Source organism: Staurois parvus, unplaced genomic scaffold (assembly GCF_062004578.1).
Source record: "Staurois parvus isolate SC_StPar_1 unplaced genomic scaffold, SC_StPar_1.0 ptg000389l, whole genome shotgun sequence".
Lineage (NCBI taxonomy): Eukaryota > Metazoa > Chordata > Amphibia > Anura > Ranidae > Staurois > Staurois parvus.
Genome location: NW_028318185.1, coordinates 5,738,120 through 5,757,261, shown reverse-complemented (window position 1 = coordinate 5,757,261; position 19,142 = coordinate 5,738,120). Strand labels below are relative to the sequence as shown.

The window sequence follows — 19,142 nt, the reverse complement described above, 5'->3', positions numbered from 1 at the left end:
TCCTCCTCCCACGCCCGATTGAAGGACTTCTCCAGGACTTCCCCCATCCTCTGGAACTCCCTACCCCAATCCATCAGACTGTCGCCTACCCTCCTCACCTTCAGGCGCACCCTGAAAACCCTCCTCTTCAGAGAAGCCTACCCCACCCCCACCTAACACCCGACCTCCCCTAACAACTAACCTCCTCCACTCCTCCCACCACTCCATCCCCCACAGCCATCTCCTCCTGTGCCACCTTCCCCTCCCTCCTAGATTGTAAGCTCGAAAGAACAGGGCCCTCGAACCCCTCGTGTATTGTATTGTTACTGTATTGTCTCATGTTCTGTCCCCCTTGCTACTGTACAGCGCTGAGCATACCCTTTGGCGCTATATAAATACTGTATAATAATAATAATAATCAAGAGCAGCAAGGAGGTAAGAATAAACACACAAGAGGCTGCAAGCTAACTTGTGACAAAAATTTAATAATCTAACATTAGTACTGGTATGTTCAAAAGTAATACCCTCCTATTGGTAAAGTCCCTAATCTACGTGCATACAAATTACAATGAACATCTGGCTGACAATCAAACACATTCAAGACAAAAAATAAACCTAGTACAAACATGAGTAGATGGTGCAAAAATAAAAAATATTAATCCATATAGCGAATGACTAGCGATTTTCAGTCCCCAAGTGAAATGACTTCAAAACAATCTTTCCACTACGGTGCTCATCCACCACCAGGCGTGCCTGCTCACCTCCTCTTTTTTTACCTATTATTATTATTATTATTATTATACAGGATTTATATAGCCCCAACAGTTTGCTCAGCACTTTACAATCTAAAGGGAGACAATACAGCAAACAGTTCAATACAAGAGGGTTAGGAGGGCCTGATCCTAGGAGCTTACAATCTAAGAGACCTACATGTTATACCGGTCAAAAATAGCACTGTGTATGATCTCCGTGGTCACTCCAACTGTTGATGCAGCATTCGGTAGAAATGCCAAAAGAGTAGCTTCCAGAGGGTCAACTCAACCAGTTTGTGTCAAAGATGCTCATAGGATAAAAAGCAGAGAACCTCCCATAGTGCAAACCTGTTTTATTGAAGTAAAATAGAGAATTAAAAAATTGTGGGCTCACACAGTGCAGATAAGCAGAGAGCGGAGTGCAGTGCAGAGAGCGTGGAAACAGAGAGGTACAATGGTGGCTTCCAGCAGCACACCGGACATCACTTCTCCACATTTCCATCCAACGCGTAGCGTCACAGGTCACGTGACTTCATCAGGGAATGAATGAATCACAAGACAAATGATTTGCAACTATTTAGGCAGGTAACACCCCACACTTCCATGAATGCATTGAGAAATGAACTGTACCTTCCTGTATTTTGTCCTCAGGTTTGAAGCCATTTAAATGCAGCGTTTGTGATTATGCCACCCGCAGTAAGAGTAACCTGAAAGCTCACATGAATCGGCACAGCACAGAGAAGACTCACCTGTGTGATATGTGTGGGAAAAAGTTCAAATCCAAAGGGACCCTAAAGAGCCACAAACTCCTCCATACAGCTGATGGTAAGTAACCCCCTTCCTTATATATATCTCATATCTATCTATCTCATATCTATCTATCTATCTATCTATCTCATATCTATCTATCTATCTATCTATCTATCTATCTATCTATCTATCTATCTATCTATCTATCTCATATCTATCTATCTCATATCTATCTATCTATCTATCTATCTATCTATCTATCTATCTCATATCTATCTATCTATCTATCTATCTATCTATCTATCTATCTATCCATATCTATCTATCTCATATCTATCTATCTATCTATCCATATCTATCTATCTCATATCTATCTATCTATCTATCTATCTATCTATCTATCTATCTATCTAATATCTATCTATCTAATATCTATCTATCTCATATCTATCTATCTCATATCTATCTATCTCATATCTATCTATCTCATATCTATCTATCTATCTATCTATCTATCTATCTATCTATCTATCTATCTATCTATCTATCTATCTCATATCTATCTATCTCATATCTATCTATCTATCTATCTATCTATCTATCTATCTATCTCATATCTATCTATCTCATATCTATCTATCTATCTATCTATCTATCTATCTATCTATCTATCTATCTATCTATCTCATATCTATCTATCTATCTCATATCTATCTATCTATCCCTCTCTCTCCCTCTCTCCCTCTCCCCCCTCTCTCTCTCCCTCTCCCCCCTCTCTCTCTCCCTCTCCCCTCTCCCCCCTCTCTCTCTCCCTCTCCCCTCTCCCTCCCCCCTCTCTCTCCCCCTCCCTCTCTCTCTCTCCCCCTCCCTCTCTCTCTCTCCCCCCCCTCCCCCCCTCTCCCCCTCCCCCCCTCCCCCCCTCTCCCCCTCCCCCCTCCCTCTCCCCCTCCCTCTCCCCCTCCCTCTCCCCCTCCCTCTCCCCCTCCCTCTCCCCCTCCCTCCCCCTCTCCCCCTCCCTCTCTCCCCCCTCCCCCTCCCTCTCTCCCCCCTCCCCCCCTCTCTCCCTCCCTCCCCCCTCTCTCCCCCCTCCCTCTCCCTCCCTCTCTCTCTCCCCCCCCCTCTCTCTCCCCCCCTCTCTCCCCCCCCTCTCTCTCTCTATCCACCCCTCTCTCTCTATCCACCCCTCTCTCTCTCTATCTATCTATCCCTCTCTCTATCTCTCTATCTATCCCTCTCTCTATCTCTCTATCTATCCCTCTCTCTATCTCTCTATCTATCCCTCTCTCTATCTCTCTATCTATCCCTCTCTCTATCTCTCTATCTATCCCTCTCTCTATCTATCCCTCTCTCTATCTACCCCCCCCCCCCTCTCTCCCTCCCTCTCCCTCTCCCTCCCCCTCCCTCTCTTTCTCTCCATCTATCTATCTACCCCCCTCTCTCCCCCCCCCCTCTCCCCCCCCCCTCTCTCTCTCTATCTGAAATAGCAACCAATCTAATTAAGACATCAACACCTGGCAGAAAGGTATGCGGACGGCGGAGGTGTTTTGTAGTTCAGAGGTTGGCTGGTCATGGCTGAGAGGACTCCTTATGATTTACAGCATAAGCTCTGTGTTTAGTACATGAAATTGCTGAGTTTACTGGCAGACATCAAACAGACGTATAGCGAGACACTTTCAGTGGTACTTTTTAGTCCTCATGCACACAGAATAATTTACAGCAGCTGTTTTTGGCTTTTGACGTTTTTTTCTACAGCCAGTAAACACCCCAGCATGTTATCCTATGTGTCCATACACATAGACTGTAAGCAACGTTTTTTTTGTCAGGGACGTTTTTTGGCTGGGAAAAACCCCAGGACAAGTGGGTTTCCAGAGGAGTTGTTTAGGTGTAAAAACACGGCAAATCATGGTAAAAGGCTGCAAACTGGTGTTTTTTGGACGTTTTTTTTTACCAAAAAAAAAAAATTACTAAAAACCGCTAACGCAGAAAATCGCCGCTAAATGCTAATGCAAAAACGCTAAAAAATGCAGAAAAACTACCGTTTTAACATGACTTTACACTGCTAACGTTACCAGCGTTATCAAAACGTCCCGTGTGCATGTAGCCTAACAAACCCAAAAAAAGAGCAAATAGAAGTAGAATTTTGTTGGTGTTTAACCTCCTTAGCGGTATTCCCGAGTGTAGCTCGGGGTAAAATGTCTGTACCAAAAGCGGTAACCCCGAGCTACACTCGGGCTTACCATGCAGCCCTGTATAGGGAGTCTCTGCAGCACTTACCTTGTCCTTCGCTCCCGCGATGTGTCCCCTGCAACGTCCCCGGCCATGTCCTCCGGCCGATGCCGGCATCCGCCTCCTGTGTTCCGGCCCCTGTTACGTCGGGACATACGGGCGGCGGTGGGAAATTTGAAAATTTGAAAAAAATTTCATTTTTTGCAAAACGATTTTACATAGTAAAACATTGCTGTTTCAAACCATTTCACATACATTTTGTCCCGAGTGCTTTGTCCGGCGCCCTGTCTGCATTTTGATTGTTCTTTCTGCCTGGAAACTGAGAAAAGTCCATGGCGTCCAAAAAGCGTCCCTTTAGGTCAAAAGCGGTTTTAGACCGGCTAGAGAACAGCGATAGTAAATCAGAACCACTTGCAAAATTGAGTGATAATGATTCGTGGGGAAATTCGTCATCAGACACTGAAAACGATTTTGCGACTTTGCTCAGCGATGTGCGAACTTGGCACTATATTTCAAATTTCAGTGTTTTTGGTTTGATTATATTATTGAATTAAATGTATGATTTAGAATCTTGTTCAGACAGATTTCAGTGAGTTCCTAAAAATTACAGGCCTACAATAAAAAAACTACATATTTCCATGCAAAATAATGGTACTGCGTTCAGCACAAAAAATATGAAATAATCATACCGCCAGGGAGGTTAAATAAACTTTACTGCAAAAGAAAAAGTAAGAGGAACACAAAACATGATAGTTTAGTAAATGTTTATTACAATAAAAGAGTGAAAAATCCGTTCACAAACGGTCAGAGGGGGGATGAAGATATCAGCACAAAGCCCGTCCCGATATTCCTCACCTTACTATAGCCAGCATATAAGGACATGCTGATGGCCATTCACAAGGAGAAAAAGCTTGGGATTTGCCAGCAGAGACCTTAGTGTGGCCTGCAGCACTCACACCTTTCGGCTCTTCCACTTCCGTCAGTCACAAGGGCTCAAGGATGCATTTTAGCGATAACTTCCTCTTAGCCTGGCACATACTCAAACAAATTACAATATTTTTTTTTAACGGTTTCCTGTCCACCGTACACATATACAAATCCTCAAATGGGAAGGGTGATATCTCTGGCATCGCTGCAGTTGCAGCAATGCTCAAGATATTTTTTACAGCAGCTGTTTTCTTACAAAATGTAAAAGTGATCTGAGCGGCTGTAGAGCTGTTGGATTGCTTTTACAGGTGTAACATCTGTTATATTTTACTGAGAAACTGGGCATTATATTGTGCATGTGTGCATTAAAAATTCAGTAACTGCTTCCCGCACGGGTGCGCACAATCACGAATATATATGTGATTTTGCATTTCTGAGTAGGGGGGCGCGCGCCCTACCCGCACCTCTATTCGCAGCCACGGCTGTCAATCACCGGGTCCCGGCCGGTGATTACTCGCCGGCACTCGGTGATTGCCGAGCATCTTTGGGGAGGAGAACTGTATGTAAACAAAATTGTTCTCTCTGTAAAGCACAAACATAGAACATGATGTAAAATGCCACACAGCACACAGTTAACCCTTTGATCGCCCCACATGTTAACCGCTTTCTGCCTAGTGCCATTAGTACAGTGTCAGTGCTTTTTATTTGCGCTAATCACTGTATTGGTGACACTGGGGATGTCAGTAACACCAAATCGGTTCCCCCCCAGTCTCAGAATGCCTGCCGCAGTCCTGCAGTCCCCCTATAAGTTGCTGATTGCTGCCATTACTAGTAAAATTTAAAAAATAAAAATCCCAGCATATATACCGCCATTTGTAAACGCTATAACTTTCACATAAACCAATTAATGTACATGTATTGGGATTTTTTTTTTAGCAAAGACATGTCGCAGAATACATTTTGGTCTAAATTTATGCCGAAATTTGATTTTCTAAAATTTTTTTTACTGGATATGTTAAATAGCAAAGTCTAAATTATCTTTTTTTTCACAAAATTGTTGGTTTTTTTTTTTATAGCGCATAAAATAACTGCACAGGCGATCAAATACCACTGAAAGAAAGCTCTATTTGTGGGAAAATAAAGGACGTAAATTTAATTTGGGTGCAGCATTACATGACCACGCAATTGTCAGTTAAAATAATACAGCGCTGTGTCGCAAAAAATGGCCTGTTCAGGATGGTGGGGGGGTAAATCCTCTGGAGGGCAAGTGGTTAAAGAGTATTTTTTCCCCAAAATGTACATTTGATAAACCGCAGTGCATATATTGTGCAACAAAAAACATTTTATTCTCCTGGGCCTCTGTTTGAAAAATATATAATGTTTGGGGGTTCTAAGTAATTTTCCAGCCAAAAAAGCTAATTTTTACATGTATGATAGAAATGTCAGAATTGGCCCAGGCCGGAGGTGGTTAATTTAATGTCAGAATTTAATGCTTTAAATTTGTAAAAATATATTGTAGACATATTGTGGAGATAAGTGAAGAGCTGTAGCTGTGCCACTGTACACCGTGTTATTGCTGTGTGGTCTTGTTAAATGTTTTGTTGCGTGCGAAGGGAGTTTCTGTACTCTTTTTGTATCTGTTCCCATAGTGGTATGGGGTGACTTCTTACATAACTCATTACAATGTCTTTTATTGCAGGGAAACAGTTTAAATGTACTATATGTGAGTTTACAGCAGTCCAGAAACCCCAACTTCTCCGCCACATGGAGCAGCATACCTCTTTCAAGGTGAGAATTGTCTACATTCATAGTAATTACATTTTTAAATATCATTGATTGACTGTACACAAAGGAATTAAAAGACCCAAATAGAAGACCCTTGAAATCTACCCCTGGCACACAGACCTAACTCCCTATCCATTTCACCATTGAGATCTTCCCTCCAGTATACACATCTCACTCCCCAGTATCCATGTCACCAGTGAGATCTTCCCTCCAGGACACACATCTCACTCCCCAGTATCCATGTTACCAGGAAGATCTTCCCTCCAGTATACACATCTCACTCCCCAGTATCCATGTCATCAGGGAGATCTTCCCTCCAGTACACACATCTCACGCCCCAGTATCCATGTTACCCGTGAGATCTTCCCTCCAGCACATGCATCTCACTCCCCAGTATCCATGTCACCAGTGAGATCTTCCCTCCACTATACACATCTCACTCCCCAGTATCCATGTTACCCGTGAGATCTTCCCTCCAGTATACACATCTCACTCCCCAGTATCCATGTCACCCGTGAGATCTTCCCTCCAGTATACACATCTCACTCCCCAGTATCCATGTCATTAGGGAGATCTTCCCTCCAGTACACACATCTCACTCCCCAGTATCCATGTTACCAGGAAGATCTTCCCTCCAGTATACACATCTCACTCCCCAGTATCCATGTCATCAGGGAGATCTTCCCTCCAGTACACACATCTCACGCCCCAGTATCCATGTTACCCGTGAGATCTTCCCTCCAGCACATGCATCTCACTCCCCAGTATCCATGTCACCAGTGAGATCTTCCCTCCACTATACACATCTCACTCCCCAGTATCCATGTTACCCGTGAGATCTTCCCTCCAGTATACACATCTCACTCCCCAGTATCCATGTCACCCGTGAGATCTTCCCTCCAGTATACACATCTCACTCCCCAGTATCCATGTCATTAGGGAGATCTTCCCTCCAGTACACACATCTCACTCCCCAGTATCCATGTTACCAGGAAGATCTTCCCTCCAGTATACACATCTCACTCCCCAGTATCCATGTCATTAGGGAGATCTTCCCTCCAGTACACACATCTCACTCCCCAGTATCCATGTTACCCGTGAGATCTTCCCTCCAGTATACACATCTCACTCCCCAGTATCCATGTCACCAGTGAGATCTTCCCTCCAGTACAAACATCTCACTCCCCAGTATCCATGTTACCCGTGAGATCTTCCCTCCAGTACACACATCTCACTCCCCAGTATCCATGTTACCCGTGAGATCTTCCCTCCAGTATACACATCTCACTCCCCAGTATCCATGTCACCAGTGAGATCTTCCCTCCAGTACACACATCTCACTCCCCAGTATCCATGTCACCAGTGAGATCTTCCCTCCAGTAGACACATCTCACGCCCCAGTATCCATGTTACCAGGAAGATCTTCCCTCCAGTACACACATCTCACTCCCCAGTATCCATGTTACCAGTGAGATCTTCCCTCCAGCACACACATCTCACGCCCCAGTATCCATGTCACCGGTCAGATCTTCCCTCCAGTATACACATCTCACTCCCCAGTATCCATGTCACCAGTGAGATCTTCCCTCCAGTACAAACATCTCACCCCCCAGTATCCATGTCCCCAGTGAGATCTTCCCTCCAGTACAAACATCTCACCCCCCAGTATCCATGTCCCCAGTGAGATCTTCCCTCCAGTACAAACATCTCACTCCCCAGTATCCATGTCACCAGTGAGATCTTCCGTTTAGTATACATACCTCACTCCATATCACTGGGAGACGCACTGGTGGAAGGATCCTCGGTGGTGCTGGTGGCTTCCAGCACTTTCTGGATGATCCAGAGTCTCTGTGGGCGTTGGGCGGGATGTCAGCACATCAGGTACATAGCAGTGGGCGTGGCCAGTGTGTCTTCCAGCGTGCAGCGGCCACAGACGGCGGTACCTACAGCAGATAGCGGCTTTCCTTGATGAGCGTCTGTTTTTACTTCTTCTTCTGTAAGTGTGCAATTTGTTGCTTGTCAGATATAAATTCATTGTGCTAAACTCAGATCGGCGCTTCTCTCCTCTCCTTATGCTTGTTTGCAGAGTCTCTTCTAAGGCTTAGTTCACACTCGCTCTGTAAGCAGGCGTTTTCTAGGCGTTTGAGGGGCGTTTTTAACGTTCCTCAAACGCCTATGAAAATTATACATATGGCAGCATACGGTGCTGTTCACACTGAAGCGTTAGCATCTCAGCAAAATTGATTCCTCATGTCGAGTTAGGAGGAGTTGAAGCCTTTCAGTGCCTCCCATTCAAATATGTGGTGACGCTCCTCAAACGCCTGGCAGGCATTTGCTGGGCATTCATACCATTAACTTCATTATAGGTGTTTGTTGAGTGGTTTTAACACTTGGAAAACGCCTATAAAATGCCTCAAAACCATGCATAGAAACGCCTGTCAACCCTTGACCTCTGTCTGGACAGTGCTGATTGGCCCTGTGCTGATCACATGCACTCTCCCAAGAAAAAAATTAAACCTTTATAGCAATACACACTAAACTGAGCATGTGCATGTGGCTACAGGTTCAGTCTGTCTTATCAGGTGGACATTTGAACAAGAGGAGGGGCAGAGAAAACAGGATCAAACGGCCTGTATACACAATGCAGAGGATTAACCCCTTAGGTTCCACAGTGAGTATAACAAGCATGCATCACTGCATATACAGACTGATTGTACTGTTGTGGGTTTAGTAACACGAACTGTTCTGTTGAGGTTGAAAATGCCAGATGGATAGAGAAAACATTTTGGTATTGTTGATGTTTTTTTGTTTTAGAAATTTCCAGGATAATTGGTTTAATTTATAAACATTGGACACTTATGATAATGAAGCGAGCGCTGACTGAAACGCTCTACTTTATCTGACAGAAAGTATTTACTTACATACTTGGGATCATTAATTGTCATCAGGATCATCAGTCTTCTTGAATAATCTATTCATCTTATGCAAATCATCTCTCTGCTCATTATTATAATGGCCGTAAGGATCTCACATTATTTATTCTTTGTTGTATTTGCTGGAAAGTATCCCGCGTTTTCTTGCCAGACCTTATGCAACATGTGCCGATGTTGTTCTTTAGTTTCTTTTGTTTTAGTAAATATTTTTGAAGTAGAACTATAGACAAAATTTTTTTCTTTTTATTTTGGATAGGGTAAGGGAGGGCTTTAACCCATCAGATTTATTTTTTGCCATCTGTGTCTCATTGGGGTGATTTCCCTTCACTTCCTGTCCCATAGCCAAATAAGAAGTGAGAGGAAATCCCTGCAAATGAAGGGGAACCCCCAGATCACCAGAACTAGAGATCCCATTGGAAGATTTCCCCTCTCTTAACTTTGTGGGAACAACCCAAAATATGGGATTTCCTTTACTTTTGCTTTCAATGATAATGGTAAACAGGACAAATAGAGAGGGTGAATCTTCCCAACGGAGGCACAGACAGCAATTAATCCTGACGTGTGTTCTGATCCCTCTCCACCCGATCCAAAATTTTATTCTTACCTTTTAGTTACGTTAACTTCGTTTAGGTACCTTAACGTGGTCAGTATCGTTTTTTGTCAATTCATTACAGTTGCAAGAAAAAGTATGTGAACCCCTTGGGATTACGTGGAGTTTTGCATGAATTAGGCATAAAATGTGCTCTGAACGTCATCTAAGTCACAACAATAGAAGAACACAGTCTGCTGAACATAATACTACACAAACAGTAGATGTTGCCATGGTTTAATTGCACATAACATGTAAACATTCACAGTGCAGGGAGGAAAAAGTATGTGAGGCCCTAGCTTAATGACTTCTCCCAGAGCTAATTGGAGCCAGGAGTGAGCCAACCTTGACTCCAATCAGTGTGATGATATTGGATGTGTTGCTGACAGCTGTCCTGCCCTTAAAAAAAACACACACCTGTTTTGGGTTTACTGGTTTCAAGAAGCACTGTCTGATGTGAACCATGCCTCGCAGAAAAGAGCTCTCAGAAGACCTACAATCAAGAATTGTTGACTTGCATGAAGCTGGAAAGGGTTACAAAAGTATCTCCAAAAGCCTTGATGTTCATGTGTCCACGGTAAGACAGACTGTCTACAAATGGAGAAAGTTTAGCACTGTTGCTACTCTCCCTAGGCGTGGTCGTCCTGTAAAAATGACTGCAAGAGCACAGCGCAGAATGCTGCATGAGGTAAAGAAGAATCCCAGAGTGTCAGCTAAAGACCTACAGAAATCTCTGGCACATGATAACATTTTTGTTGACACATCTACAATAAGGAAAACATTAAACAAGAATGGAGTACATGGGAGGACACCACGGAGGAAGCCATTGCTGTCCAAAAAGAATATTGCAGCACGTTTGAAGTTTGCAAAAGAGCACCTGGATGTTCCACAGCACTACTGGCAAAATATACTGTGGACAGATGAAACCAAGATTGAGTTGTTTGGGAAGAACACACAACACTATGTGTGGAGAAAAAAAGGCCCAGCACACCAACATCAAAACCTCATCCCCACTGTGAAACATGGCGGAGGGAGCATCATGGTTTGGGGCTGCTTTGCTGCCTCAGGGCCTGGGCGGATTGTTGTCATTGATGGGAAAATGAATTCCAGAGTTTATCAAGACATTTTGCAGGAAAACGTACGACCATCTGTCCGCCAACTGAAGCTCCGCAGAGGATGGGTGATGCAACAGGACAATGACCCAAAGCATACAAGTAATTCAACAAAACAATGGCTGCAACAGCACAGAATACGCCTTCTGGAGTGGCCCAGTCAGAGTCCTGACCTCAACCCGATTGAAATGCTGTGGCATGACCTTAAGAGAGCGATTCACACCAGACATCCCAAGAATATTGCTACACTGAAACAGTTTTGTGAAGAGGAGTGGTCCAAAATGACTCCAGATCATTGTGCAGGTCTGATCTGCAACTACAGGAAACGTTTGGTTGAGGTTATTGCTGCCAAAAGAGGGTCAACCAGTTAAGTCCAAAGGTTCACATACTTTTTCCTCCCTGCACTGTGAATGTTTACATGTTATGTGCAATTAAACCATGGCAACATCTAATGTTTGTGTAGTATTATGTTCAGCAGACTGTGTTCTTCTATTGTTGTGACTTAGATGACATTCAGAGCACATTTTATGCCCAATTCATGCAAAACTCCATGTAATCCCAAGGGGTTCACATACATTTTCTTGCTACTGTATGTGTCATATAGAGCAGATATTGTTATTCTTATAACAGATTTTCAACCATTTAAAGAGAACCAGTCATGATTCTACGATCTAAAAATTCAGTCTATGTACAGCTAAATTTGGCTATACACTGATTAAAATTTGGCCTGTTCAGAAGGGGCCAGCTGAACTCTGATCAGTGTGACAGCCCCCGCTCAACAGAAGTCAGTTATTTGAGCAAAATCTTAGCTGCAAAATTTTTCTCCATCAGCGGCTGCAGAGAATTAGCTACAACTGATGATCAGTGTATTCTGACAGTGGCAATGGCTGCTCTGCTCTTCTCTCCTTTTTTTTTTTTTCTTAAATAATCTATTGAGCAAAATAAAATTGATTCCACTCAAGCGCTCCAATGTGTTATCCAGGCCAGCTGTCCTCAATGTTTGCAAGTACTGGTCAGGTTGAATACTGACTCGTCGGACACATCAATGCCTACAAAAAATTGGTGCCAGTCTTCCCAATGCCTTGGCATATAGTGAGTTCCTCTTAGTAAAAAAATGGCTTTAGCTTGGCCTCCTACCTTTTGGAAGAATCCCCTCTAACATGTTTCGTCCAATAGGGGTTTAATCACAGAGGCCTGGACAAGAAGAGGAGAGTGGGGAGTGGCTTTGGATTGGACCCCAATCCAGGGTTTGCCCCTTCTCTGGGATGCAAGGAGACTTTTCCGCAGTGCCAGTCAGGTACTCGCATGCATTAGTGGCTCCAGGGGTCCCTGCAAGGGGCTGGAGCTCCTCTGAAAGCAGATCTTAGTAGCAGCACAGGGGACAAGTTAATTCTACAGGATAATAAAGTGGAATACACTGGGGGTTATTTGTGAACTCTCCAGTTTTAGTAATCTGGTGCAGCTCTGCCTAGATACCAATCCGCTTCCAGGTTTTATTGCCAAAGCTTAACTGATAAAGCTGAAGTTAGAAGCTGATTGGCTACCATGCACAGCTGCACCAGATTCTAAAGTGCTCCAGTTTTAGTAAATCTCCCCCAATGAGCTGCAAAGAATGTAAGTTATTTTAAGATGTTTTAAAAAAAGTCCTGGATTCTTTCTTGGATACACAGAATATAACTGGATATAACATTTATAGGTAAAGTTGATCCAGGGAATATCTGATTGCCTCTCGGGGGATCAGGAAGGAATTTTTTCCCCTGCAGGAGCAAATTGGATCGTGCTTTGCTGGGGTTTTTTGCCTTCCTCTGGATCAACTGTGGGTGTAGGATTATAACTTTTTTTTTTTTTAATGGTTGAACTGGATGGACTTTTGTCTTTTTTCAGCCAGACTAACTATATCCTCTGAAATACTATACAATAATATCAGCTTTAATATCACTTTAGGGAAGGGTAGAAAACTGAACTTGTGCCATTTTATATTCATGTATGTCTCTTTTTTGGGGATTTGTTATTAATTTAGCAGATCTAGCACAGTTCATCAGCAAGTACATTCCTTGAAGGTTTCTCTTCCTCCAAAATACTTCATATATTCCTTTCTACATAATGCATGGGACATTTATTAAACACCTAAATTCTGTAACATACCATAGAGGAATTTGCAGTCTATAACCGAGGTTAAAGTCATTTTTAAACCCTCCGCTGTGGGTTTTTTTAAATGAATATTACAATATTGCTGTCTACAATGTCAACCAGCATATAAAGCTTTTTTCCCCAAATAAGTCCACAAACAACTGCAATCTGTGTGGTCCACTTTTCTTAAAAACTCACAATTTGTTACTAAAGCTGCTCTCACCTTCTGATTAAAGTGTTACTATACCCAGGACCCTGCATTCACTATATCTGGTCTCCCAGGACCCTGCATTCACTATATCTGGTCTCCCCGGACCCTGCATTCACTATATCCACTTTCCCCGGACCCTGCATTCACTATATCCGGTCTCCCCCGGACCCTGCATTCACTATATCCGCTCTCCCCGGACCCTGCATTCACTATATCCGCTCTCCCCGGACCCTGCATTCACTATATCCGCTCTCCCCGGACCCTGCATTCACTATATCCGGTCTCCCCGGACCCTGCATTCACTATATCCGCTCTCCCCGGACCCTGCATTCACTATATCCGCTCTCCCCGGACCCTGCATTCACTATATCCGCTCTCCCCGGACCCTGCATTCACTATATCCGCTCTCCCCGGACCCTGCATTCACTATATCCGCTCTCCCCGGACCCTGCATTCACTATATCCGCTCTCCCCGGACCCTGCATTCACTATATCCGCTCTCCCCGGACCCTGCATTCACTATATCCGCTCTCCCCGGACCCTGCATTCACTATATCCGCTCTCCCCGGACCCTGCATTCACTATATCCGCTCTCCCCGGACCCTGCATTCACTATATCCGCTCTCCCCGGACCCTGCATTCACTATATCCGCTCTCCCCGGACCCTGCATTCACTATATCCGCTCTCCCCGGACCCTGCATTCACTATATCCGCTCTCCCCGGACCCTGCATTCACTATATCCGCTCTCCCCGGACCCTGCATTCACTATATCCGCTCTCCCCGGACCCTGCATTCACTATATCCGCTCTCCCCGGACCCTGCATTCACTATATCCGCTCTCCCCGGACCCTGCATTCACTATATCCGCTCTCCCCGGACCCTGCATTCACTATATCCGCTCTCCCCGGACCCTGCATTCACTATATCCGCTCTCCCCGGACCCTGCATTCACTATATCCGCTCTCCCCGGACCCTGCATTCACTATATCCGCTCTCCCCGGACCCTGCATTCACTATATCCGCTCTCCCCGGACCCTGCATTCACTATAACCGCTCTCCCCGGACCCTGCATTCACTATATCCGCTCTCCCCGGACCCTGCATTCACTATATCCGCTCTCCCCGGACCCTGCATTCACTATATCCGCTCTCCCCGGACCCTGCATTCACTATATCCGCTCTCCCCGGACCCTGCATTCACTATATCCGCTCTCCCCGGACCCTGCATTCACTATATCCGCTCTCCCCGGACCCTGCATTCACTATATCCGCTCTCCCCGGACCCTGCATTCACTATATCCGCTCTCCCCGGACCCTGCATTCACTATATCCGCTCTCCCCGGACCCTGCATTCACTATATCCGCTCTCCCCGGACCCTGCATTCACTATATCCCCTCTCCCCGGACCCTGCATTCACTATATCCCCTCTCCCCGGACCCTGCATTCACTATATCCGCTCTCCCCGGACCCCGCATTCATTATATACGGTCTCCCCGGACCCCGCATTCACTATATCTGGTCTCCCCGGACCCCGCATTCACTATATCTGGTCTCCCCGAACCCCGCATTCACTATATCTGGTCTCCCCGGACCCTGCATTCACTATATCTGGTCTCCCCGGACCCTGCATTCAATATATCCACTCTCCCCGGACCCTGCATTCACTATATCTGGTCTCCCTGAACCCCGCATTCACTATATCTGCTCTCCCCGGACCCTGCATTCACTATATCTGGTCTCCCCGGACCCTGCATTCACTATATCTGATCTTCCACAGTACACAGAACATGGAAATGTAATTATTTTAGTAAATGTAAACCGTTAAATACCTTTTCTCACCAGCAGTCTTGTGACTTCTATCAGTGTCCAGCCGAGCACTGGTTAAAGCTTATAGGAGGAGTTTTCAAATTTCACTCCTGTTTTTTTTTTTTTTTTGTTTTTGTCTTTTTGTTTTTTTAGGTGGCTACACAGTCTTACTTGGCGCCCTAGAGTCCCGCTATAGCTATCCTTATGACCGCAATCCAATCAGGGACTACAACATGGTTATGCATCACTCTGTGCATCAAAACACAAAGGCTGCTGCAAAGTATAACCACTCCCCTGCTCCTCCCCCAAGGGAATTAGACGGCGATGTGTTATGACACTCTTCTATTGACTGTACTATGAGGCTCCATGACCCCTGACCCTTTGGACAATTCTGATTGGCCCTTTGCTGATTACATACACCAAAAAAAAGCCATCTAGCAATACGCACCAAACTGAGCATGTACAGAGTGCCTCTTATGGATCTGTACTATCAGCAAACGGATTGGGGACAGAAGAGAAAGGGGAGGATCAGAGAAGACAGGATCAAACAGCCTTTTTTACACAATGCAGAGGATTAACCCCTTAGGTTCCACAGTGAGTATAACAAGCACGCTTTACTGCATCTTCAGACTGATTTTGGTGTTTAGTAACACTTCAAGCACTGCTCCCCAACTTCCAATCAGGGAGTGCACACAGTAGATGTCATAGAAGGGTTGCATGACCAGGGGATTTAAGATTACCTGTATAGTTAATACCTGAAAAAATATAAAATTGTGACCGTGTCCAGATATATATGGACCAAACTGAAGAGTGTTGTCATAACACAGCGCCGTCTAATTCCCTTGGGGGAGGAGCAGGGGAGTGGCTAAACTTTGCAGCAGCCTTTGTGTTTTGATGCACAGAGTGATGCATAACCATGTTGTAGTCCCTGATCGGATTGCGGTCATAAGGATAGCTATAGCGGGACTCTAGGGTGCCAAGTAAGACTGCTTAGCCACCTTAAAAAAAAAAAAAAAAGTAAAATTTAAAAACAAAATTGAAAAGAAGCCAAAGGCTGCAAATCCAAGGCAGACATCAAACCTTGTTAAAGTGTATTGCTGTATTACATTTTTAAGATGTTACATAGTTACATAATTAGTCTGGCTGAAAAAAAGACAAAAGTCCTTCCAGTTCAACCATAGAAAAAAAAAAAAGATGTACAGTTCAATTACACTTGTCAGTAATGCTAATGAATATTTAAAAAGATTAGAGCTGCCTCACATTTCTTTTCATCTCCCAGGTATTATCTAGCTTGACCTCCTTTTTTTGAGAAACTCTTAAGAATAGAAGTCCTAGCATTTCCATCTTCAAAAGCAGACTCCTCTTAATGACAAATGAAAACCAAGGACAAATCTGCAAAGTCAATTCTTAAAGGGTAACTCCACTTTCGTGGGAAAAAAACAAAATGGCAAAAAAAAAAATCTAGTATATACAATTGCGCACCAAATTATATTGTAATTGAATGTTATTAAAATTGCCTTTCCTTTTCAATCTGCAGCACTGTACTTTTCTGTAAAGTGCAGTTCAATATATGGCTACCTGGAGGTGTTCTGTACACAGAATGTGTATAGAATGACCCCCAGCAACATCATTTCCTGCTTGTGTGACTGGCTCACCGGTATTCCCAGAAGTCTGCACTAAGATACAAGTCAGATTTCAGGCATCCCCTGCATAAAAATGTAATTTGTATTGAGATACTCCCAATAGGAAATCACTAAAGGGATGCAGACCCTGCAATTTTCCTCAGAGCCCTGCAGGTGCAGCTGCTGATTGATAATTATAAAGTCACTCCCATTCACATTCACTTTGCTTATGAACACAAACAGCTTTTTCTTCAGAATAACAAAAGATCGGAATCTCTAACAGTACAAGTTCAAATTTGGTAAAATCCTTGCAATTTACATAGATCACCCAGAGGGGGATTTTTTTCCCCACAAAAGTGGAGTTACTCTGTAACTGCCCCCTCGCCGCCCTATAGCAGATATACTGCTACAGGGCGGCACGGGTGTGCAAAATGACGTGTGTGTGTATATATGTGTATATATATATATGTATATATGTATATATATATATATATATATATATATATATATATATATATATATATATATATATATATATAATGTGATTTTGCATTTCTGGGTAGGGGGCGCGGGGTCCCGGCTAGTGATTACTCGCCGGCGTCTGGTGATTGCTGAGGATCTCCGACAGGGAGGAGAACTGTATGTAAACAATACAATTCTCCTTCCTGTCAGCTTGTGCACAATGCTTTTGGATGGCTGTGCACAGCACAGCCATGCAAAGCAGTGTGATTACAGTGAAGCACACACACCGAGCTTACTGTGAAACAGCACACAGTTAACCCTTTGATCGCCCTCATTTTAACCCCTTCCTGCCCAGTGCCATTAGTTGTGTCAGTTTTTTTTTTTTAAAGCACTGATCATTATATTGGTGTCAGAATGCCTGCCGCAGTCCCGCTATAAGTCACTGATCGCCGCCATTACTAGTAAAAAAAAAAAAAACAAAATTCCAGTATCTATGCCATTTGTAAACGCTATAATTTTCACGTAAACCAATTATTTTCACGTATTGCAATTTTATTTTTTCTTTTTTTTTTTTTCTTTTTTAGCAAAGACTTAAGCAGAATACATTTTGGCCTAAATTTCTGATGACATTTTATTTTTTTATTTTTTTTACTGGACATGTTTAATAGCAAAAAGTAAAAAAATATATATTTTTTCTCAAAATTGTCGGTCTTTTTTCATAAATAAAAAAACGCACAGGTGATCAAATACCACCAAAAGAAAGCTCAATTTGTGGGGAAAAAAGGACGTAAATTTAATTTGGGTGCAGCGTTGCATGAACACGCAAATGTCAGTTAAAGCAGGGGACTCCAAGCTTTCTAAGCAAAGGGCCAGTGTACGCTCCCAAAAATCCATTATCTCCTGCGCTCAAGGACTCAGATCAAACAGGCGTTAGTAACAAGCAGCGTGTTGTGTGTTCATCCACTGGTGATCAGAGGTTGTGCAGCTCTATCATGAAGCTGGGGAAGCTTAATAAAACTGTAGAGGAAGATGAAAGAAAGAGCGCACAAACCTTGCGCATTACCTCAATAAATAGTGACTAATTTTATTAATAAGGAAATATACTCACAAAGTGATGGTATAACAGGCATAAGTAACCATAATCCAAACAGGGTTACAGGTAAATCAAAAAGGGGGGGTATGAAGGCTAACGCTTTTCGAAGGGTGCTCCCTTCTTCATCAGAGCTGGGTTTGGCAGATAGAAACTTCAGTATGGCAGAATTCCCATGGCAAGGAGATATTCAGCCACTGAGTGTCAGTATTACAGCAGTTCAGCCAGTGTACGCTCCTACAGACTTTAGGGGGGCTGGACCGGAAAATGTCCGGGATCACTGGGAGTAAACCATGCCACATCTATGGTGTTAGTGAGAGGAATTGTGCCCCATCGATGGTGTAATTGGGAGAAATTGTGCCCCATCTTTGGTGTCTTTGGGCCCCATTATTGGTATCATTGAGATGAACTGTGCCCCATCATTGGTGGGAATTGGGCTCCATTGTTGATATCATTGGGAGGAATTGGTGTCAGTTGATTAAATAGTGCCCTGAGAGCCAGATAAAAGCAAGCGAAGGGCCGCAGTTTGGAGACTGTTTTTTATATATTAGAGTTATACAGCATTTCAATTCATCAACCTCATGCTATGGATGTACTGCATGGGTTCACTAGGAGTACCAAGATGGTGTCTGCGCCGGATATTGCGTCACCGGATATTACCCACACGGCCCACGTGACTTCATCCCACGTGACTTCACCTTCATATCCGGTGATGCGGTGACGCAATATCCGGCGCGGACGCCATCTTGGTGCTCCTAGTGAACCC

The 19,142-nt window shown here is 43.9% G+C and overlaps 1 protein-coding gene across 2 annotated transcripts in view; it reads left to right on the top strand.

The window, feature by feature from the left end:
* ZFAT (zinc finger and AT-hook domain containing) overlaps positions 1-19,142 on the top strand; it is a 397,998-nt gene that overhangs the window by 203,010 nt on the left and 175,846 nt on the right. For both annotated transcript variants that reach the window (XM_089685952.1, XM_089685951.1), the window contains exons 11-12: positions 1,383-1,556; positions 6,334-6,422. In XM_089685952.1, the coding sequence (XP_089542078.1) occupies positions 1,383-1,556; positions 6,334-6,422 (263 nt within the window). The remainder of the gene's footprint in view (positions 1-1,382; positions 1,557-6,333; positions 6,423-19,142) is intronic.